Here is a 23,537-nt window from a genome sequence, read left to right as displayed (position 1 = left end):
TGTGATCTATTAAAGTTATCTGTGGCCACTAGCATTCTGATGTTCATGGGGTCTTTAGAGATGAGCCCATCCAGACCTTTCCCAGGTATTGGATCATTTAAAAGTTGTATCAGTGAATTTTGAAATGAATTTTCTTGCTTCTAGGATTATGTTCATAGCTCTTTTTTATTAATATTTCAAATTTTACTCTTTTCTTTTACATCTGAACAATCAAGTTTTCATTCTTATACCCTGGTCACTTTCTCAACAGTCTGAGTTTCAAACCCATTATAGTTATTAAGCTAAGGAGATATTTCTTCCCAGGCCTTTCACTGACTCTCGAGTACGTGCAAGTTCACAAATCCATGCTAGCACTTGATGTACAAGCACAGTACATGTACACAGAATAAGGACTCCTTCAACCAATAGACACACCACAAATACCACAAGACACTCTGTCTCATTCCTGTAGAGCTTCTGAGCATCTCACAAGAAATTTATCCTTTGAGCTAATCTAAGTAAATGCTATCTTTCATAAAGGAGTCTTTTGCACACACTAAACAGATGATAACATAGAAAGTAACACAGATTTGTATAGATAGCAAAGTTCCCCAAAGTATAATCAGAGATCAAACAACACATTGATTCAAAAAGGCAATTATTATTAATAGCTACACACTTCTACATATAAAACAGACAAACAACAAGGACCTACTGTTTGGCAGGGATCTATATTCAATATCTTGTAATGGTCTACAATGGGGTAGAATCTGAAGAAACAATATGTGTGTGTATATATATATATATATATATATATATATATATATATATATGATTTGCTGTACACCTGAAACCAATACAACATGGTTAATCAACTATACTTCAATAAACCTTTTTGTTTGGAAAAGTAGAAAGTTAATTTAAGGGGTTTTCCCTGGCAGCCCAGTTGTTAAGTCTTCTCCTTTCAATGCAGGGGGTGCAGCTTTGATCCCTTGTCAGGGAATCCATAAGCGTTTTGCTTTTTGTTAATTTTTTAAGGTTTCATTTTTTTGTTTAAATTATGCCTAATTATATTTATTAAATAAATAAATGTCTAGTCATAAAATTAAGGTATCATATATTGATAAAATAGATTAATAATATATGCTCATCTGTGCTCCCTCTCCACTAAAGGAACTAATTCCTTTCTTGCATGCTTATTTCACAGTCCCAGTTGGTGGAAGATTTCCAAGAACTGCGGAGGACATTAGAGACGTTGAATATGTTCAATGCCAACCTGGGGTTCTTCTTCCTTCACTTCGCCCAGATCTTGATTTTGGAGGCCCTGGCTTGGGTAATAGTGTGGCATTTTGGCAGTGGCTGGCTTGTCACAATATTCATTTCTCTTCTTCTCATGATTGCTCAGGTAAGTAGGTATCCCAAGCCCAGGCAGTGGCTCTGTGGGAAGCTTCAGAATTTGTTCTTCTCTCTTTACACTGGTGTCAGTGGCTGCCTGGCACTTCCTGGCAAGCTACTCATCAGTGTCTGGCACCAACAAGTTTTCAAAACCCACAGGGCCCCAGTTCTCTTATCTGTAACATGGGGTAACAAGTTTTTATGGAAATATTCTGAGGAGAACTAAACAAGTTACTCTGTGGAGTACTTAGCACAGAGACTGGCATGTGGTAAATATCCTTGACAGTTGCTGCTCTTGGCCCGACATTATCCACACAATGTCAGTAACTGAAGTTCCGTTCTAGGCCATGTTACCTTCACCTTTGTCTTTCGTTCATTAACCAATCAACATTTTTCATGGTTGTTCAATGATTTTGTTAAGACTATAGGCACACACGTGAGCTTATTTTGTTCTCTTTTTTAATCGCTCAGTTGTTTCCAACCTTTTTGACCCCATGGACTGTAACTGGCTCCTCTGTCCATGGATTTCCTCAGGCAAGAATACTGGAGTAGCTTGCCATTCCCTTTACCAGGGAATCTTCCTGACCCAGGGATCAAATCCGAGTCTCCCACATTGCAGGCAGATTCTTTACTGTCTTAGCCACCATGAAGAAAGGAAGCTCCACATTAATTTATACCTATACGTGTGTGTGTGTGTATATATATATATACACATATATATATCACTATTTATACATGCTGTTTAAACATGCTTCCACTTTAAAAAAAAAAGATTCTACTAAAAAGAAGTTATATATCTGTATTTTTTAAAAAAATTACCTGAGACCCTAGCCAAAAGCCTCATTTCACCAATACTTATCAATACACCAGTCTATGAAGAGAGTCTATTTATTATTACATGATAATAGGATGGTTTTTCCAGTGGTCATCTATGGATGTGAGAGCTGGACTGTGAAGAAGGCTAAGTGCCAAAGAATTGATGCTTTTGAACTGTGGTGTTGGAGAATACTCTTGAGAGTCCCTTGGACTGCAAGGAGATCTAACCAGTATATTCTAAAGGAGATCAGCCCTGGGATTTCTTTGGAGGGAATGATGCTAAAGCTGAAGCTCCAGTACTTTGGCCACCTCATGCAAAAAGTTGACTCATTGGAAAAGACTGTGATGCTGGGAGGGATTGGGGGCAGGAGGAAAAGGGGACGACCAAGGATGAGATGGCTGGATGGCATCACCAACTCGATGAACGTGAGTTTGGGTGAACTCCGGGAACTGGTGATGGACAGGGAGGCCTGGCATGCTGCGATTCATGGGGTTGCAAAGAGTTGGACACGACTGAGCGACTGAACTGAACTGAAGTATCATGTATGCTACCAGAAATGGCAATCAGCAACTGGCATGCAGCAGGGCAATTGATAAATCCTTTGAATGAAGCACAGATCTCTGAAGATGGCATTCTATGACCACAATATTGTATTGTGGACACAAAGGGAAACACACCTGACCCTGCACTTGGGAAACAGTCTTCCAGGGGAGGAGCTGGTCGTTGAAATATCTAGACATGATATAAGGCAGAAGGAAAAGAAACAAGCATGTGCTGTGGGAGCAGAAAGAGGTATCTAATTCTAATTGAGGCAATTGGGGATGATTTCATGGAGAATTAACATCAGTGTTAATTACAAAATTTTATCTGCTCATTTTTTTCTTGAAAAGTCAACTTGCTTTATTCTTTGAAAAGCAACTTTTGGAATCAAGAAAGGAAACAAATATTTGACTGCTTAGCATTATCAGGAATTTTATGTGTATTCAGCTGCAAAACAGCTGAATGAGAAAGGTATATTATAATCCCTGCTTCTCAAACAAAGAACTGAGTTCAGAGGTACCAACTAGCTTGCCAAGAGTTGTGTAACTTGTAAAGTGGTGAAGGACAGTTTAGAGCCCTAGTCAGCCTGACTCCAAAGGCATCCTCCTTCCGTTCCACACTGGAAGATTGTGACAGTGGAGAGAAGAGTATTGTCAGCTAACAGAACCACCTGTGCAAAGGCACAAAGATGGGAAAGAACTCAGCAAGTGTGACAGATGCACACAGAGATCTCTCAGTATTCCCACAGGTTCCCGAACCTACCAGAGGGCCCACTTACTACTCTCTTCTTACCTTGTCAACTTCTCTGACGGTAACCCTGTCTCTTCTAGGTTCAGGGTTCATTTCTGCAACATGACATGGGACACCTTTCCGTATTTAAGAAGTCCAAGTGGAACCGCCTGATGCAAAAATTTCTAGTCGGTCATCTCAAGGTACAGAATGTTCCAGGAGTATGATGGGATTCTGAAAGTCATTTCTCTAAGCAGTGGTTTCTACATACACTTATCAGCAAAAAATGTTACTACACACCCCACAAGTAAATGTAAATATACTAACAATGTAGTGACTACACACACACACACACACACACACACATACAAACATTATAACATATATGCTAAAATTAGAATTTTAAATGTTTAGGAGAAATGGTTAATTTTATTTAAGAAGTTCTGTTTTTTCTTAGCCAATAAACTATTTGGCCCAACCCCTGGTACACCATTAAAGAACCACCTCTCAAGACATATACCCTATAAAGTCAAGAGTAGAGATATTCTTTGAAGGGGTCTGGATATGTACTTCTAGGAGGCTAGGGGAATCCAGCAAACCATTTAATCCTGGGAAGACAATGTATAAATAAAAGAAATAATGCAGAATAGATAAAAGTTTAACAAAAGAGAGAAACCACGGAAAGTTAGATGGCTCGGTTTAAGAGTTGAGGGTTGCAAAACCCAGACTGCTGGAAAAAGCAGGGGCAGTTGGTCTTATCCCCCTCAGATATGCTCCAGAAGGACAAGAACACTATCCTATGCACCCCTGAAATGCAGTGCCTAACAGAGTGCCTAACACACAGTAGGCCTTCAATAAGCATTTGTTGAATGCATGAAGGAATGGATGGATGGATGGAATGATGGATGGATAGATGGACAGATGCTAGATAATAGTACATGGATTGATGAAAGTAGGTTTTAGCCCAGGCTCTGATAATGCTCACTGTGCAACCTCGAACAAGTCAGATTCTATTTCTGGCTCTCAGTGTTCTCATCTCTAAAACTAGGACTTCAACTGGATATCAGCTTTTCTATGGTGTTCTAGGATTTAGTGAGAAACCAAATGACAGAATGATCTCTGTTCGTTTCCAAGGCAAACCATTTAGAATCACAGTAATCCAAGTCTAGCTAACTCTGCTAGCCTTTGCCCTGCTTCATTTTGTACTCCTTTTCAATATTCTTGCCTTGATAACCCCATGAACAGGATGAAATGGCAAAAAGATATGACATTGAAAGATGAAGTCCCAGGTCAGTAGGTACCCAATGTGCTACTGGAGAAGAGTGGGGAAATAACTCCAGAAAGAATGAAGAGACGGAGCCAAAGTGAAAACAGTGGTGAGCTGTGGATGTGACTGGTGGTGGAAGTAAAGTCCAGCGCTGTAAAGAGCGATATTGCGTAGGAACCTGGAATGTTAAGCCCATGAATCAAGGCAAATTGGAAGTGGTCAAACAGAAGATGGCAAGAGTGAGCATTGACATTTTAGGAATCAGTGAACTAAAATGGACCAGAATGGGCGAATGTAATTGAGATGAACATTATATCTACTACTGTGGGCAAAAATTCCTTAGAAGAAATGGAGTAACCTTCATAATCAACAAGAGTCCTAAATGCAGTACTTGGATGCAGTCTCAAAAATTAAAGAATGATCTCTATTCGTTTCCAAGGCAAACCATTCAATATCACAGTAATCGAAGTCTAGGCCCCAAACACTAATGCCGAAGAAGCTGAAGTTGAATGGTTCTATGAAGACCTACAAGACCTTCTAGAACTAAAACTGAAAAAAGAAGTCCTTTTCATCAAAGGGGGCTGGGATGTAAAAGTAGGAAGTCAAGAGACACCTGGCATAATAGGCAAGTTTGACCTTGGGATGAATGAAGCAGGGCAAAAGCCAACAGAATCTTGCCAAGAGAACACACTGGTCACAGCAAATACCCTCTTCCAACTTTATTATTCCTGTATATATTTCAAATATTTTCATTTTAACATAAAAAATTTAAAAATTCTTTTTTCATTCTGAGGCTTTGAATCTAGTATGTATTATATCCTTACACAGCCCGCCTCAATTAGACTGGTCACTTATTAAGTGCTCAGTGGCCACACATAGATACGGGCTACTCTATTGAGCACTGGAGATCTAAAATACACATTAATCATTTTTTGAGAGATGTCATATATTCAGTAAAAACTATGACTATTGCTTATTCTTCTATAAATGATTAACATAATATGGGAAGGGAAGAGAAATTTAATATCTCAATATGCCAGTATTCTACATACAGCAATTCATGTCTCCTTAAACAACCCATGCAGGTAAATGTCATTATATTATACTATATTTACTGAAGATGAAACTGAACATCAAAGGGTAGATAATTTTCCCAAACCACACAGATGCATTTATACATCCAGTGGATGCAAGTAAGTTGATGTGCTTACAAATCCTTTTCTCTGTTAAAACCTTAAGATTTTCACTGAAAGAGAAAAAAGTCCCAAACAAGTTAATTAGAGATGATATGAGCTCAGCATCAACTAAAATACTTTTATTCTTTCATATTTAATGAGATCATTGAAGCTTGAACACGTGATGATCAGAGGCAAGCCCCCATAGGAGATGACTTCAGATCCATGACTTTTTAAAATATTCATTGAAGTAGGAACCCTGGGGCCATTTTCCCCCCAGAACTAATTAGTTTTAGAGCTGAAGTTTCTTTATTTATAAAATAAGAAGTGTTCTATCTGCTCTACCTATTTCATGTTTCTTTTTAAAAGGAGGACAAAAAAAAAAAAGATGGAAAAACATTTCATTTCAATGGTCTTTATTCTTCTTCATTATCAGGAGTTTGTTTTAACCTGGAATTTGTGTTCCTGGGTAAGATAATTATTTGCTGGTAAGCTTTTAGAGCCTCTAGGCAATAAATCATTCTGTGACCCAGGAATGAGGGGTGGTGGCACGTTCCAGGAATCCATATCCTAATTAAACTTTGGAGATGTAGGCAGAAAACTCTGATTGTTACTATTCAGACGCTAGTCAGGTCCGATTCATTGCAACCTCATGAACACAGAGCACAAGGCTTCCCTGTCCATCACCAGTTCACAAAGTTTGCTCAGACTCATGCCCATTGAATGGGTAATATCATCCAACCATCTCATCCTCTGTCATCCCCTTTTCTTCCTGCTCTCAGTCTTTCCCAGCATCAGGGTCTTTTCCAGTGTGTTGGCTCTTCACATCAGGTGGTCAGTATTGGAGCTTCAGCTTCAGCATCAGTCCTTCCAATGAATATCCAGGGTTGATTTTCTTTAGTTTTGGAAAACTCTGATAATGAAAGATATTTCAGGAGAGAAATCTTGCAGCTAATGAATGTTCTTTTCTCCTTAGGGCCTATCTTCAAAATGGTGGAATAATCGGCACTTCCAACACCATGTGAAAACAAACATCTACTCCAAAGACCCAGATACTGACATACTCCCACTTTTTGTTTTTGGAGATTTACAGTCTATCGAGGTATGTTTAGAAATCCTAAGCACTAGAGAAATGTTTCAGGAAGTAGTTCTTGGAAAGGTCTACACCTTTGTCTTGAGGAGATCAGGCTGGAGATTCTGGCTTCAAGTATGTTATCAGAGCATATCTTTTTAAGTCCAGGATATAGATTTTATTTATTTTTAAATATAAATTTATTTATTTTAATTGGAGGTTAATTACTTTACAATATTGTTTTGGTTTTGCCATACATTAACATGAATCTGCCACAGGTATACATATGTTGCCCATCCTGAACCCCCCTCCCTCCTCCCTCCCCATACCATCCCTCTGGGTTGTCTCAGTGCACCAGCCCCAAGCATCCAGTATCATGCATCAAACCTGGACTGGCGATTTGTTTCATATGTGATATTATACATGTTTTAATGCCATTCTCCCAAATCATCCCACCCTTTCCCTCTCCCACAGAGTCTAAAAGACTGTTCTATACATCTGTGTCTCTTTTGCTGTCTCACATACAGGGTTATCGTTACCATCTTTCTAAATTCCATATAGATGCATTAGTATACTGTATTGGTGTTTTTTTTTCTGGCTTGCTTCACTTTGTGTAATAGGCTCCAGTTTCATCCACCTCATTAGAACTGATTCAAATGTATTCTTTTTAATGGCTGAGTAATACTCCATTGTATATATGTACCACAGCTTTCTTATCCATTCATCTGCAGGATATAGATTTTAAATAAGTAAATCTGGTGTTGTAAGAAAAGAAGAAAATGTGGAATGAATGACTTCATGATCTTAAAAGTCATTCAGGCTAAATCACCTAGAAGGCATGGCAGTACATTCAACAAGGGCTAAATCATGAAACATCTATATATCTAGTTATGCCAACTAATTCTAGCTGTTGGAAGAAACTAAGCTGTTATTTTTAGTTTAGGTTCGTTTTGGTTCATTTATACATGAAACTCAGCTCAAATGCCTCATAATACACTTAGGACCTCGCCTCTAATGCAGATTTCTTAAGGAAAAGAAAAAGGAAGGCAAACTCCAGGATGTCTCAGCTGTTGACTTTCTTAAACTTCAGCTTAAAAACCAGCATGTAAGGATTACTACCAAGATTTTTAGAGTCTGCTTTCAAGATAGAAGGCATAAGGATAACCACAGAAAGGTATCTTTCCTTGAGAAGAAATGATGGATCTTGAGAATTAAGTGCTTAGGAAGAGGCTCTGTTTCCTTCTGGAAGAATTTAGGAGCTTTCTAAAAACAAAGGAGTGTAGCTTGGTCACTCGCTGTGTGGACTTTGTCGTAACCAGAATTGTGCAACTTTCTCAAAATTGGTTTTCCCAGTTTGGGAAGACAACCTTCTTCCAATTAGGGAGAAGTCTCCTGCCAAGATATAAAGAAAATAAAAGAAAGAAAGAAACCTTAACTGTATTTTTTAGTCAGTTGTTCTTCACAATGACTCCACAAACAAGTCAGAGCTCTCTGAATTTTGCAAACTCCTAAGGTGAAGTCGTTCAGTCCTGTCTGACTCTTTGCGACCCTATGGACAGTAGCCCCCCCAGGCTCCTCCACCCATGCGGTTTTCCAAGCAAGAATACTGGAATAGGTTGTCATTTCCTTCTCCAGGGATCCAATCTGGGTCTCCCACATTGCAGGCAGACTTTACAGTCTGAGCACCAGGGAATCCCTGTGAACTCCTCAGCTGATCACTAAACTTATAACACTTTGAATTCTCTCCTCATTCCCTCACAGCAATAGAGATTTGTCTCACTGGAGTTCATGAGGCAGCCTGGCCCACTCCAGAAGTCCCTTCTGTAGAACTGTATCCAGTTCATATGCTGCCTCTTCACAGAGGATGGAGACATCATCACTTCTCCATCATTCGAGAGACATATCCCTTGAGGCTTAGGTTTCAATTTACTATAATTTCAAAGTTAATGCACACCACATTACTTACAATCAGTTAATCTCTAAATTCAGTTGTTTTACAACAAAACTAATTCTGATAAGCCTTAAATGTTTCTGTTCTTCCCATTTTACTGTCAGTCTTTCTACCACTTTCTTCAAACATTCATTCCTTTAACAAGTATTATTTAAATCCTCTAGGGCCAGGTCCTGTGCTCATACTCTGGAAAAGTTAGAGTTCTCCTTTGGAACCATACTCATAAATCAATCCTTCACCTACATTTGCCAACTCTCCAAAATTCTCCACCAACTCCCTCTTTCAAGTTTCCTACCACTTAAATATCCAGAAGCTTGGGAGTAACCACAAATAACTATCATTACTTTATCACCATGATGTTTATTTTTATTTATGATAGTAAGAGAACCAAGGGTCAAGTCTAATATCTAAATAACAGAAGAAATATATAGAAGGGAAGGTGTCAAAAGAATGGGAAAAGCAAAAAATTAAACATGGCTCACAGTGTTTTAACTGAACATAAGGTAAAATTATAGAGGGGGTTTTAATTATCATTCATTCATTAATTCCTTCAACTAAACATTTATTAAGTGTCTCTTAGGTTACAGAGATAAACCATTTCTTCTATGCCTCCTCTCAAGATATTTGCTGCCTTTGTGCATTTAGGCACAGACTAAATTAACTAAGAAGACTCCTAGGAAATGATTCAAATTCCCAGTGGTAAGATTATATATTATCAAGCCTTAAAATGAGTAAACCACAGCATGAGATCCATGATGGAATTAAAGGATGAAAGATGAAGTAGATACTAGAGTTATGACTATGTGTTTTATAATGTAACTATTCAACAAATATCTGTTAAATGGATGAATGGATACAAGCAGACTGAGCTTCAAGCAGAATTCTAAGCACATAGGTTGAAGAAGACCTTGAAAACTTATCAGAAATATTTCTCCTCCATCACCATTTTATTTACACCAAGACAAAAATTTTAAAATGGCTCCCATGAGAATAATAATAAACGATCAGTTCAGTTCAGTTCAGTCGATCAGTCGTGTCCGACTCTTTGCGACCCCATGAATCGCAGCACACCAGACCTCCCTGTCCATCACCATCTCCCGGAGTTCACTCAGACTCACGTCCATCGAGTCCGTGATACCATCCAGCCATCTCATCCTTGGTCGTCCCCTTCTCCTCCTGCCCCCAATCCCTCCCAGCATCAGAGTCTTTTCCAATGAGTCAACTCTTTGCATGAGGTGGCCAAAGTATTGGAGTTTCAGCTTTAGCATCATTCCTTCCAAAGAAATCCCAGGGTTGATCTCCTTCAGAATGGACTGGTTGGATCTCCTTGCAGTCCAAGGGACTCCCAAGAGTCTTCTCCAACACCACAGTTCAAAAGCATCAATTCTTCAGCACTCAGCCTTCTTCATAGTCCAACTCTCACATCCATACATGACCACAGGAAAAACCATAGCCTTGACTAGACGGACCTTAGTTGGCAAAGTAATGTCTCTGCTTATGAATATACTATCTAGGTTGGTCATAACATTTCTTCCAAGGAGTAAGCATCTTTTAATTTCATGGCTGCAGTCACCATCTGCAGTGATTTTGGAGCCCCCCAAAATAAAGTCTGACACTGTTTCCACTGTTTCCCCATCTATTTCCCATGAAGTGATGGGACCAGATGCCATGATCTTTGTTTTCTGAATGTTGAGCTTTAAGCCAACTTTTTCACTCTCCTCTTTCACTTTCATCAAGAGGCTTTTTAGGTCCTCTTCACTTTCTGCCATAAGGGTGGTATCATCTGCAAATAGAATAAACCATCCCTGCAAGAATTGCCCATATTTAAATAAAGAAAAAGGCACCACAACATTTCCTTCCCCTTCAGTTCTGGTTCCTCAGTGCCTTCACTTTGACAGTAAAGGAACTCTGACCAGATGGCTCTTTCCATAGAGATTACACACACACACACACACACACGCACACACTCACACACATATAGACACACACGCACACACACACATGCACGCGCACACACACACACACACACACCCTTGAGTATAATAACAGAAGTCTATATTGTTCTTACTTTCGTTTTATTCTCTCTTCATTCAGTATGGCAAGAAGAAAATCAAATTCATCAACTACGAGAAGCAGCACCTGTACTTCTGCATGAGTGAGTCACCAGAGAGCCACAATCCTTATCATCCCATTTCCTTGAAGCAAACAGTTGTCAAGCCAGAAGGCATGACTGAAATCCTCCCACAGAGATATGATCCCAGGTCTTGTTGTGCTTCAAAAAAAGCAGCCTGTTTTATTTCAGACTTACTTGGGTGGAATCTGAAGAGGAAAACAGAAGAGTGATTAAGTATTCTTAATGGGCATCTCATCACTCTGGCTACTGTACAGGGAAGGTGATGGTCCAAGAAGGATGGGAGGCAGGATGCCAATCAAGGGGTCTGGTGTCTGTGACTCTTGTCCTGGATAAACTGAATGCAATACTTATCAAGAAGAAAAGGATAGTGGTATATGAATAGGGAGGAAAAATAGGAAAAGAATGCTCAAGCACTGGCAGTAGGTGCCAGAAAAAGCAGAGTCTCATGAATAAAAGTCAGCTGTAGAGCTTCTGTGTGGAAGAAAGTTGACTGTTCCTACAGCTTACATACAGCTGTAGAAGGTATTTTAGTGGACAGATACACACACACACACACATTTAATAAGACAGGTCTGGATATGTTCTAGGCTTAAGAGAAAATAGAGTAGCTGAATAATGCTAATAACAATAAAAATATTAGAAGCAAAAGTGTTTTGCTCTTAACCAAGTCAAACTGATGATTGCTCACAAAGAAAAGTTTAGGACCCCAAAATATGCTCATCTGAAACACACTTACTCATTTGGGGAAAAAAAAAAACCAACCCAAATTAGGAAAGATTCCAAACATTTCCTATATATCAGTGGTTCTCAACTAAGAGCATTGCTGCCCCCAGTGGGACATTTGACAGTGTATAGATACTTTTTTGATTATCGCAACAAAGAGGGAGGAATGGTATTGACACCCATGGGGCAGAAGCCAGGGATGTTATGAAATGTCTTATAGTACACAGAACAGCCCTGAACAGTAAAGAATTATCTGACCCTAAAATGCCAACAGTGTTAAGATTCAGAAACTGTTACAGATGATCTGGCTTGCCCAAACATTGGCCACCAAGGGTCATCTGTCTCGTGCCTGACCGGGATGGCCTGTGAGTCCATTTTCTGAGACATGAGGCCCAACCACCACTGCAGCCTCTTCCAGGGCTAGAATTCTGAGGACTTCTCCTAATGCAGTTATTCTCTTTCATGACCAAAAAGGGTCTGGAGGACATTGGTGCCCCAGTTTGAAAGGGAACTCTTCCAGCCCAGACAGATGTATATTCACATAAGAAAAAACTGTTGGAGTCTCTTGTCTGAACTCTCCTCCTGTGTGTAGTAAAACAATACAGCCTTAGCTTATGAGGAATGGATGAATACTGTAGCTCGCTGGCAGAATGCCCAGCTTACAAACCACATCATCCTCAGGAGCTGTTTCATTTTGTCATTTTCTTTCAAATGTCTTCAATGTAGTATGACAGGTACAAATGAGTCATACTCAACCTGTCAGAGAGAAATGAGGCTTGGCATTTCATAAAGGTGACGAGACAGCTTTCATGCAGATTCCTGTAGTAGGGAAAGGTAATTCAGTATAGGCTGAGCTCAACTCTCCAGAAATGAAAGGTGGGAGACTTTTAAAACACTGGGACATGCTAATGGGAATCAGGGAAAGAGGATAAAGGGAGGGGAAGCTGGTCATGTGGTTAAGCCACCTGTGGCTTCTCACTGGTGCTTATCAAAGTCAAACTCCTACCCTCCCAGAGGCTGCAAGACAGAGCCCAATCCTCAAAGATTGTATTTCAAAGGGATAACTCCCAAGTCCTTGAGAAAAACATTTCTGGGTCAGAGAAGATCCATCTCAGAGGGACAGATTAAGAATTTTATAGTTGTAAGTTTTCTAACAAATGATTGAAGAAAAGGAGGTCAGAAGCCTACTGAACAAGCAGTAAGTTCTTTGGACAGGCTGGAACTTTCTCAGGCAGGGACTTTAAGGCGTCGGTGCCAGTGTTATCCCAGGAGCACGACCTTGAATTGTTCTTAGAAACTCTTTCTAGCATTTGTGTGAGCTTTTTAGTGTGTAGGGTGGAGAAAATCATTTGTGCTGACAGTTCGCAGACTCTGAAAATCTATGGGTCATGTTTGAAGCCCAGTTAGAATGGGGACTCAGAGCATCTGACTAAATTTTGATTAAGAAGAGAGTTGTCAAAATCTGAAGGGTCTCCATGAGACTCCTACCTGCTCCAGGCAACTTCACTGGTCCTGGGGGAGACGCAGGGATGCTCTGTATCTGCCACCTCAACAGATTGTGACAGGGCCCAACATGAAGGATCGTGACGAATTGAAGGATTCCAGGGACCTTGAGAAAACTTGAAAGCTCATAGCAGAAGCCCTTCCAGGATGCCTTCATGGAATGACTCAGATCTTCAAAGCTTCCCTAGTCTCCTTAAGGGAGCTTGAACCAAAGTCCCGCTTCACCCTCAGAGACCCTAAAAGCCCAGCAGCATCCAGGATGTGGTTGTAGATCTCCACCTTGCATCCTTCTCAGGGGCAATACTCCAGGGGTAGCATGTTAGGAGATCACCTCCCACTAGGGATCAATCTGCTCATTTGCTCACTGTCTTCTTGATGTTTTTTTTTTTCTTCTTCTCTTTTTTCAGTTTCCCCCTTTCTCACATCAGTATATTTCAACCTGGAGTCTACTCTAGAGATGTGGTGCAGAAGGCACTGGGAGGTGAGCAACTCGATTCCTTCTCTAGAGCTAGATCAGGCTGGTAGAAAAGGGGAAAGGAAAATGCTTAATCCTTTCCAGATGCAGCTTCCTTGAGTATAAGGATATAAGACTTAACCAGTTTTATTTCCACTAGCTTAACTTTCAAGCACTTCTTTCTGCAGGACATTGCCTGGGCCATCACCTTTTATATCCACTATTTCATCATATTCGGTCCTTTCTATGGAATCTTCGGAACCATGGTGCTCATATATTTAGTCAAGTAAGAAAACAATAATATTATCCTACTCTTATTGCCTGGATGGTCCTCTTACCTTTCTTACATGATCTATTTATGATTAGCAAAGGTTTGCAGATTATGACACCAGACTGCATTCTTGTAGCTGAGACACTTCAAGAAAATGTGGGATAAAACAGCTGAAATAGTTGAATGAGTTTCTGAGAAACTGAATTTGCCCAGTCTTGCCTTTTTTCCCACGTGATTAATTCCCAATTACAGTATAGTAGTCCCTCAGCATCTGAGGAGGATTAGTCCCTGGACCCACCTCAGTTACCAAAATCCAAAGATATTCAAGCCCCATAGTCATCTACCCATATATGTGGTTCCACAACTGTGGATTCAAGCAACCACTAATCTTGTAGTACTGTGTGTTTTCTTAAAAATATCCATATTTAAGTGGACCTGCATGTTTCTCAAAGGTCAACTGTATTCTGCCTGATCACCAAGTCCTTCAAACTGTAATCGAGCTGGACATCATAATTCTTACCAAAGATAACAGGAGGCCAATCTTTTTAAATTTATTTTACAACTACAGATTTTCCCCAAATTAAAATGAATTTAAACTGAATAACCCTCTTCAACTTCCCAATGTATTCCTTCCTCATTCGTTTGCATTACTATTAATAAAATAACAGTAGCTACTATGCATCAGGCAATTTGCTAAAGGCTTTATGTTGTGGGCTTCCCTGGTGGCTCAGACAGTAAAGCACCCACCTGCATTGTGGGAGACCTGGGTCAATCCCTGGGTCAGGAAGAACCCCTGGAGAAGAAATGGCAACCCACTCCAGTATTCTTGCCTGGAAAATTCCATGGATGGAAGTGCTGATGGGCTACTGTCAAGGGGTCGGGGTCGCAAAGAGTCAGACACAACAGAGCAACTTCATTCACTTTACATGCATTATCTTATTTGATGTAATAAAAAATGCACAACCAGGCAATGTAGATAGTATCAATTTCATTTTTATGATAAGAAAACTAAAGTTCAGAGAAATTAAATCACTTACTCAAGAGCAAATAAGGGCCAGTGGCAGTGCCAAATCAGAGCTTTTACCCAGTTCTATCTGATGACAACAGCCAAGCTGTTAATCACTTGTTGTTGCTTTAGTCGCTAACTCATGTCTGACTCTTTTGTGACCCCATGGATTGGAGCCTGCCAGGCTCCTCTGCTCTGGGGATTTCACAGGCAAGAATACTGGAGTTGGTTGCCATTTCTTTGTCCAGGGGATCTTCCCAACCCAGGAATCAAACCTGGATCTCCTGCATTGGCAGATAAAATCTTGACCACTGAGCCACCAGGGAAGCCTGACCTTCAGTTATCTAGGTATCTTCTGAGCCTTGCACCAACGCCTACAGAAAATACTGGGGACACTGCTCTGGTACAGTAGGCTGCAGGACAGGTAGTGTGACTGAATACCTAGTATGCCATCTTTAGATATAAAAGGTCTGCAAAGATGAAAAACAAACAACCACCACATGATTGGAACCTTTGAGTCACTGCCATTTCCTCTACTGCTCAGCCAGATCTGCCAGTGGTTACGCAAGCCCAGTGACTGGAACTTAGACTCCCCAAGGAGTGATCATATCTTCTTATTCTCTTAAAGGTTTCTTGAAAGTCCCTGGATTGCATATGTTACCCAGATGAGCCACATACCAATGAAAATCACCAAAGAGGAGAACCAGGACTGGTTCAGCACTCAGGTAATAATGCTGTTCCGGGAAAACATCCACCAAAGCATCCTGATCACTGTCTGCTTACCTCAAATAATGCTTATTGGAGGCTTGCCAGGGCCAGGCACTGCCCACTGTTTTGCATGTAGCTGCATGAGATGTAGCGACATGTACCTACATGCTTGGAGTATTCCCACTTTGCAAATGATAACATTGAGGCATGAAGAAGCGGCACAACTTGTGCAAGATCACACAGCTAAGTGGCAGAAGCAGGTTTTGTTTATTTATTTGGCCACACTGTGTGGCAGGCAGGGTCTTAGTTCTCCTACCAGGGATCAAACCTGTGTTGAGCACACAGTCTTAACCAGTGGACCAGTGGAAGTTCCCTAGAAGCAGGTTTAAAACCTCAGCAGTTTGATTTCAGAACCTTGGCTTTTAACCAAGTCTTAATAAACTACGTCCAAGGGACAATCTAGCCCAGTTTTCATTTTATTTTTTTTTAAGTTTTATTGGAACACAGCCACACTCATACATTATGTATTCTCTATGATAGTTTTCATTCTAAAACAGCAGAACTGTGTAGCTGTGATGCAGAATTAAAACATTTACTGTGCGGCACTTTACAGGCAAGGTTTACTAAACCTGCCTCAACATGATACGATCTTTTTTTTTTTTTTTAATTTATTTATTTATTTATTTTTAATTTTTACTTTACAATTCTGTATTGGTTTTGGCATAGATTGACGATCTTTTAATGAATCTCACACTCCTAGAATAACAGAAGGGAGAACCCTGGAATCCCCCTCATTTCATTGTACAGATAGTGGGGCCCAGAGAGGAGATTCAGTATTCTCAGCAAGACTGCTGTTAACAATTAAAAGATTCATGACCCATGCAGAATACCACTGCCTCCTAAGCCTGACACTGGCTATGCCGTGATTAACTGGAGAATCCAGTCATCATACTGCTTCCTTCTCCATGCTCATTTGCAAATTTAGTGGACATTCCACACAGTAGTGATTCTCAATCTTTTTGGTCAAGAAACCACTCTTAAAACTTATTGAGAACATAAAAGAGTTTTTGTTGCTGGAGGTTATATCCACTGATACTTACTGTATTTGAAATTGAAACTGAGAGTTTTTAAATATCTATTAATTAATTTTAAAATAACAGGATAAAGCTAATAAAGGTTAACATCAGAGTGATTACATCATCCCATGTTTAATAGCCTCTGGAAAAAACCATGCTATAAGCGTGCATGAATGAGAATAAAAAAGGCAAATACTGTCTCAGAAGTATTATGGGGATCATTTTGACCTTGAAGATCCCCTGAAAGTGTCCTAGGGACCCCAAGGTGCTCTAAAGTACACTCAAGGAACCCTGACATAAAGCAACTGCAAAAATACCATTCAAAATGGCAACAACCCTAACAAGAATTAAATCTTAGAAAGGCACTGAATAAAAGTCACATTCATAAGCATTCTAAGTAGTCTGAAGAATCCTATGAACTTTGTACAACATAAAATACATTAGATTAAAAAGGAAGCTACTTGTATATATTAATAAATGTATTTCTATGCACAAAACTCTTGATTTAAGCCCTTGCTTGCTGTATTCCCCTTTAGAAGTCCTTTAAGTCTACTCTGTGGTAATAATATTCAAACTCCTATAATTTCTACGAGTCCTACAATCCCGCTTCCATCTGCCAAAGTCCTTACTCATGATACCTTAGTCTTCTGATTTTGAGGGCTGATAGTGACTTAGTCCTCTCAGATCCTATTCACTTCTTCATATCTGTTGCCTTATCAATACTTGTTAGCAAAATGCCTATTTCCTTTATAATTGTAAGGTCCCTGAGACCTGGGACTTATTTTTATCCCGCATAGTTTGTTACATAAAATACGTACTCAATCAGCACTTGTTGAATGATGGATAAACAAAAGAATAACTAAATATCTTGTTTGATACGGGTTCATTTATATCTAATGTAAGCTTCTTCTTTGCAGGTCTTGGCCACCTGTAATGTTGAACAGTCCTTTTTCAATGACTGGTTCAGTGGGCACCTGAACTTCCAAATTGAGCACCAGTGAGTAAGAGAAATAGTTTATGATAAAGGGCAAGGGCTGTCACTAATAACTGCCCTCCATATAGTCCAGAGAGGAGCAGTAGACTCACAATCTTAAGGGAAACAAATGAACCAGGATTCTCTAAAGGATGCTATTTTTCAATTAACGATGATGATAGATAAGGGAAGAAAGAAATGAAGGAAGTGTCACAATTGCAAGTAAATGGAGTGAAATCTTGGAAAAGTATCAGTGACTCAGTTTCCAGATTCCTATGGGCTTAGGAAATGGTGATGTCTTTGCATTTTCTTTGTTGGCAAAAACTAAGGAAAATCAGGACACTTGAGTAACCAACTTGTGTTCAAACTTAACTATGCTATAATTGAAATATTTACTTATCTGTGTCTTTAGAGCCAAGTTTACAAAATAACTAATGGAGTGGAGTCCCTGCTGCAATTTATACATGGTATCTGGAAATACTTTGCCAACGGGTCAGTTACAAAGAGAAAATGGGTAGTTCACACCTTGATGCAAGTTAAAACACTGAGAGTCAATTTCTCCAGGGTGTCAGGGGAAAGGCTTTCCACATTCTCTTTGTCTAACCATGTGAGTCTATGATAGTCAAAGAAAGAACAAGACCTTTATTTGTTCAAGGAATTTTTTTTTTCATTCTATCTCTCATATTAGGGCTTGAAAATTTCAGCAAAACAAAACAAAAAGATTATTACTCATAGTTTTATTAAAGGAGAGGTTTACATCTAAGATGATCATCTGGGAGACTAATGAAAACTTGGGATTAAAAAATCCATCTCTCCTCACTTCTTATTCCTTTCCTGGGACTTTTAGCTATTTCCCATTACTTAATAAACATTAATCTATGCTTGCTAAGGAAGGCAGAAAGAGAGACTAAGACAGAGATTAGCAGGAGCAGGGTGGGCGGTTCAGTATCTCCAGTTCTCTAGGTAGTTCTAAAGGGTAGAAAGTTCTAAATGATTTACTTTCATTGGATCAGGCCAAAAATAACAAGTTGATGGAGCTAAAACATATTCTCTTAGTTCTTCCTAAACATCTGCCACCCATAAGGCTTGTGGAGGTTTAAGGGATAAGATGAGTCTGGCAGCAAGTTTAATTTCCCAGAACAAATGTATTGTGCAAGGTCAAGGTTGTGTCTGTGTGGCTGATACCATTTTATTTTGTAAAAGGGGAAAAGGAACTTTGGGTTTCTCCTTAGGTCTGAGAAGTTTTATATCTCCTTTCTCTGTTTCCCTAGTCTATTTCCCACAATGCCACGCCATAATTATCACAAGGTGGCACCTCTGGTGAAGTCACTGTGTGCCAAGCATGGACTACCATATGTGAAAAAGCCCATGTTGAAGGCATTTGGAGATATTCTCAGGTAATGACAGTCCATCAACCCACAGCTCTCATTTCCCATCACTGTTGGTCCCCAGACTCTTCACTGCTTTATGAATCATTCAGCCAATAGCTATTTATTAAGGAGCATCCATGTGCCCAGAATGGACATGAGGCTCTGTACGGAACAACACTAACACAGAAATGATAACAGCCATTCCTACCATTTACCTGCTGCCTTCTGGGTACTTCTTAGTGAAAATACCTTGACACCCTACTAAATTTCAAGCTTCTTATAAACCAGGGTTCTGTGTTATTTGTCTTTGTATCACCTACAGAGCCTTGACATGCTTTAGAACTTAACCGGTGGGAGGGACTCTCAAATCATCTGGTCCAGGGTTGCAAACTAAGACGGTTGCAGGGTCTGGTGGGACAGACAGGGGTGACTCTTCCTACAGGAACTGAGAATCCATACTCATCCTGAAGCATTCACAGTTCCCTGGAGGATCCTGTGCTTTTCAAATTAACTGCCAAAACCTTGGTTGCAATTTTTTTTTTAAGATTAGGAAAAAGAAAAACAGTATCCTATTGATATGAATAAATAATGCAGCAAAGCTAGACCTAGTCATATCAGATCCCTGAAGAGTGATCCATCTTCACTTTCTACCATTGCCCTCCTCCTTTCCTGCCCTCCAGATATCTGACCTCCCTACAGTTGCCACATAACTCCCTGCCCCTTGCCATGACCCATCTTTGGTCACCTTTTCTTCTACCGGAATAATCCTCCAACTTGCCACGCCCCTCCTGTCACCTTCTCAAGTTCCATTCACTCTCCAAAGCTCACCTGAAAGGTCTTTTTTTCATCTCAGTCCTCCCTTGCCCCCAAGTCTACACCTGTCTTGGTTCTCTTCATGTCTGACCTTTATCACAATCATGATTAAATAGCATATTGGGTAATATGTGTCTCCCAATGCAGACCAGGAATTCCAGGTGGACAAGACTCTCATCACTCCTATTCACTCCTGTATCACCAGCGCCTAGAAAAATATTTCACTTTATAAAGTAGGTGAGGTAGGTGGATACAGGATGAGTTGGTTTATAGTTATATGATTTATCTTATAGAGATTCAGCAGAGCTTTTTCTTTTAATTCTGGAGAAAAGGGAAATGATGCTTTGGAGTACAGAAAAGCATACAACAAAAGAAAATCTCAATCTCCTCCATATAGAAAATGTGAACTCACCTTCTAAAACATAAGTTAGAGTGTATTTGACTCCCTCCACTGGGCAAGATAGAAAGAGGTCTTTCAGATATAGTTGAAAATGACAGTGTTGTAAAGTATTAAGTAAAAGAGCAAATGTTCCATGAAGTAGCTCCTTTGACCTGAATCTCACTTACTCATGATTTTGTCTGCTCCTCTTGCAGGGCCCTGAAGAAGTACGGAGCCCTTTGGAAGGAGGCTTATTGCACACATCCAGAAATATAATCCAGATGTGCTGGTGCTAAAGAGAAAAACCACAGGCCCCAAAAGTGTCACTTGTGCTAAAGCCCATGATACCAAACCTCTATAATACCTGACATAATTGCCCTTAAAGCCTTCCCCAGAAATATAATCTTAATCAACTAGTCTGGAATTTTTGGGTAGACAATGTGGTGATAATCTGTTGCATTTTACTCCTTCTCCTTTCCTGCCCCTGGCCCAGCGAAAGATCATATATATATATCAGCATGATAAAACCCTTGTAATGCCTCCCCCCATAAAAAAAAAAAAAGGTGTCTGCCCCAAATACACTTTGCTGATGGCTTCCTTGCCTTTCCTTTCTTCCTATAAAAACCTTCCATTTGAACAACCCCTCAGAACTCCCTTCTGCTTAATTACTGGGATACTGCTTGATTCATAAGTCATTGAATAAAGCCAATGAAGTCTTCAAATTTACTCAATTGAAGTTTTTTTTAACAGCTTGTTCAATAAACTTCCCAGAGGAAAACATGAAGGCCTATGACTTTCACAATTTCCCAGATCACTGAGCATGGCGTTAGAATTCAGATGATCAATCCTGTGGATCATGTCTGCCCTCTACTCACTGGCCACATGGATAAAGATGGCTTAACTGGGCAGACTTCCATTTAAACTAAATGACTCATGAGAGTTATGTTATAGTCCTACCTGAAATTCTTCAGTGGATTCCCATTGCTCTTGGAATAAAGTTACAATCTGCAACCTGGTGATTGCCAACAGACTACCAGCATTGGCCCTCCTCCAGGAACCCTGCCCCACCTTGTATAGTCCCTCCCTCAGCTTCAGCCCCAGGCAGCCAAAGTAGGCACAAGGGAAGAATTTTGACCTCAAATAACACCCAAAAACTAAGTCTCCATACCACCTCCAGGGAACCAAAGGATCAGGACATGACTGGAATTTGAATGCCAGAATCCTTTTAGAAGTGAAGGGTTCTCCATCCTAGAAGATCCCATGTTGAAGCTTCAACCATATCCCATCATAAATGGACAAGTTACAAAATCTACTAATTGAAACCTGCTTCACCAACATTTCTGCCAACTAATACATCCTCCACCAACTCATAATGTTTGACCGAATCTCAGATCAAAGACACAGATTTGAGCCCTCCCCACGTCTCCTTGCCAGCTGGCCTCAAAATAAAACTCTTCTCAAAAGCTGGTGCCATAGTATTGGTTTCTATGTGCTTCAAGTAGTGAGCCCTTTGCTTGGTAAAGATTTTAGGGAAGCCTCCCCATTAATTCAAGGCCTCCTTTTGATATATTCTGTAGTAATTACTAAAGGTATAATTTTACATCCATTTATGTGATTCCTTAGTTTTCCACTATAACCTGCAATATCCATAAGAGTAGAGACTGCCTAACATGATAGAGACACTCAATGACAACGTGCAGAAGGGAGGGAGGGAGGGAGGGAGGGAGGGAGGGAGGGAGGGAGAGAGGGAGGGAGGGAGCTGGAGAGGAGAAAGGAAGGAGGGAAAGAAGGAATTTGTCAACTACAAATTGGCACTTGACAGCTACCTCTACAAGGAATAAATCAAGTGCTGCTGCAGCTGCTGACATTCAATACCCTCTGAAAGGAATATACAGTGGAGAACAGGAATGAGGCACTCTGTGCTCTTGGAAAAACTGGCAGGACAGGTCTTCAGATAGTTAGATATTTGCAGAAGAAGATTTTATGAGCCCAATTATTACATCTCTTCATATCCAGAAAAGCACTAAACTCATTAATGGCTAATTTGCTCATGACTAGCAGCAAACCTCTGCCAAAATGTGTGCATGACTGCAGGTGCCCCCTTCACTAAAATCATATATGACACTTACCTTATCCCCTAACAAGACACTGAACTTTTTTCAGAGATAAAAGAACAAAACTGTAAGTCAGGCAGAAGTTCCTCTTTGGAGCAGTTTCTCAGAGCTATCAGAAATCCTGTCTCCCAGGCTGTAGTCCTCATTTTGCCCCAACAGAACTTAACTCACAGCTCTCATACTGGGCCTTTCTTTCAGTCTATAGAAAGAAGGGAGGGAGGAGGCAGGAAGAAAAAGCTGTGTGTAAATGTTGCTGTCATTCAGTCTCTAAGCTGTGTCCAACTCTCTTTGTGACCCAATGAATTGCAGCACACCAGGATTCCCTGTCTTTTGCTGTCTCCCAGGGTTTGCTCAAATTCATGTCCATTGAGTCAGGGATGCCATCTAACCATCTCACTCTCTGTTCCTCCCTTCTCCTCCTGCCCTCAGTCTTTCGCAGCATCAGGGTCTTTTTTAGTGAGTCAGCTCTTCAAAAATAGGTAGCCAAATATTGAAGTTTCAGCATCAGTCCTTCTAATGTATATTCAGGGTTGATTTCCTTTAGGATTGACTGGTTTAATCTCCATGATCTTCAAGGGACTCTTGAGAGTCTTCTCCATCACCACAATTGAAAAGCATCAATTCTTTGGTGCTCAGTCTTCTTAATGGCCCAGATCTCACATCTGTACATGATTGCTGGAAAAACCATAACTTTGACTATATGGATGTTTGTTGGCAAAATGCTGTAAGTATCAGTTCAGTTCAGTCACTCAGTCGTGTCCGACTCTTTGTGACCCCATGAATCACAGCATGCCAGGCCTCCCTGTCCATCACCATCTCCTGGAGTTCACTCAGACTCACGTCCATTGAGTCTGTGATGCCATCCAGCCACTCATTCTCTGTCGTCCCCTTCTCCTCCTGCCCCCAATCCCTCCCAGCATCAGAGTCTTTTCCAATGAGTCAACTCTGCATGAGGTGGCCAAAGTATTGGAGTTTCAGCTTTAGCATCATTCCTTCCAAAGAAATCCGAGGGTTTATCTCCTTCAGAATGGACTGGTTGGATCTCCTTGCAGTCCAAGGGACTCTCAAGCGTCTTCTCCAACACCACA

At 40.3% G+C, this 23,537-nt stretch overlaps 1 protein-coding gene across 1 annotated transcript in view; it reads left to right on the top strand.

The window, feature by feature from the left end:
* The window catches only part of LOC120877014 (fatty acid desaturase 2-like protein FADS2B), a 43,207-nt gene extending 22,146 nt beyond the window's left edge, over positions 1 to 21,061 (top strand). The window contains exons 3-12 of the mRNA XM_040259318.1: positions 1,187 to 1,384; positions 3,562 to 3,663; positions 6,879 to 7,004; positions 11,020 to 11,080; positions 13,693 to 13,766; positions 13,928 to 14,025; positions 15,645 to 15,741; positions 17,718 to 17,797; positions 19,045 to 19,170; positions 20,551 to 21,061. Coding sequence (XP_040115252.1) covers positions 1,187 to 1,384; positions 3,562 to 3,663; positions 6,879 to 7,004; positions 11,020 to 11,080; positions 13,693 to 13,766; positions 13,928 to 14,025; positions 15,645 to 15,741; positions 17,718 to 17,797; positions 19,045 to 19,170; positions 20,551 to 20,611 — 1,023 coding nt within the window. The 3' untranslated portion in view covers positions 20,612 to 21,061. The remainder of the gene's footprint in view (positions 1 to 1,186; positions 1,385 to 3,561; positions 3,664 to 6,878; positions 7,005 to 11,019; positions 11,081 to 13,692; positions 13,767 to 13,927; positions 14,026 to 15,644; positions 15,742 to 17,717; positions 17,798 to 19,044; positions 19,171 to 20,550) is intronic.
* Positions 21,062 to 23,537: the final 2,476 nt, after the last annotated feature.

Source organism: Oryx dammah, unplaced genomic scaffold (assembly GCF_014754425.2).
Source record: "Oryx dammah isolate SB20612 unplaced genomic scaffold, SCBI_Odam_1.1 HiC_scaffold_17, whole genome shotgun sequence".
NCBI lineage: Eukaryota > Metazoa > Chordata > Mammalia > Artiodactyla > Bovidae > Oryx > Oryx dammah.
The sequence above is the reverse complement of the archived record's forward strand: the minus strand, read 5'-3'. Positions and strand labels throughout refer to the sequence as shown.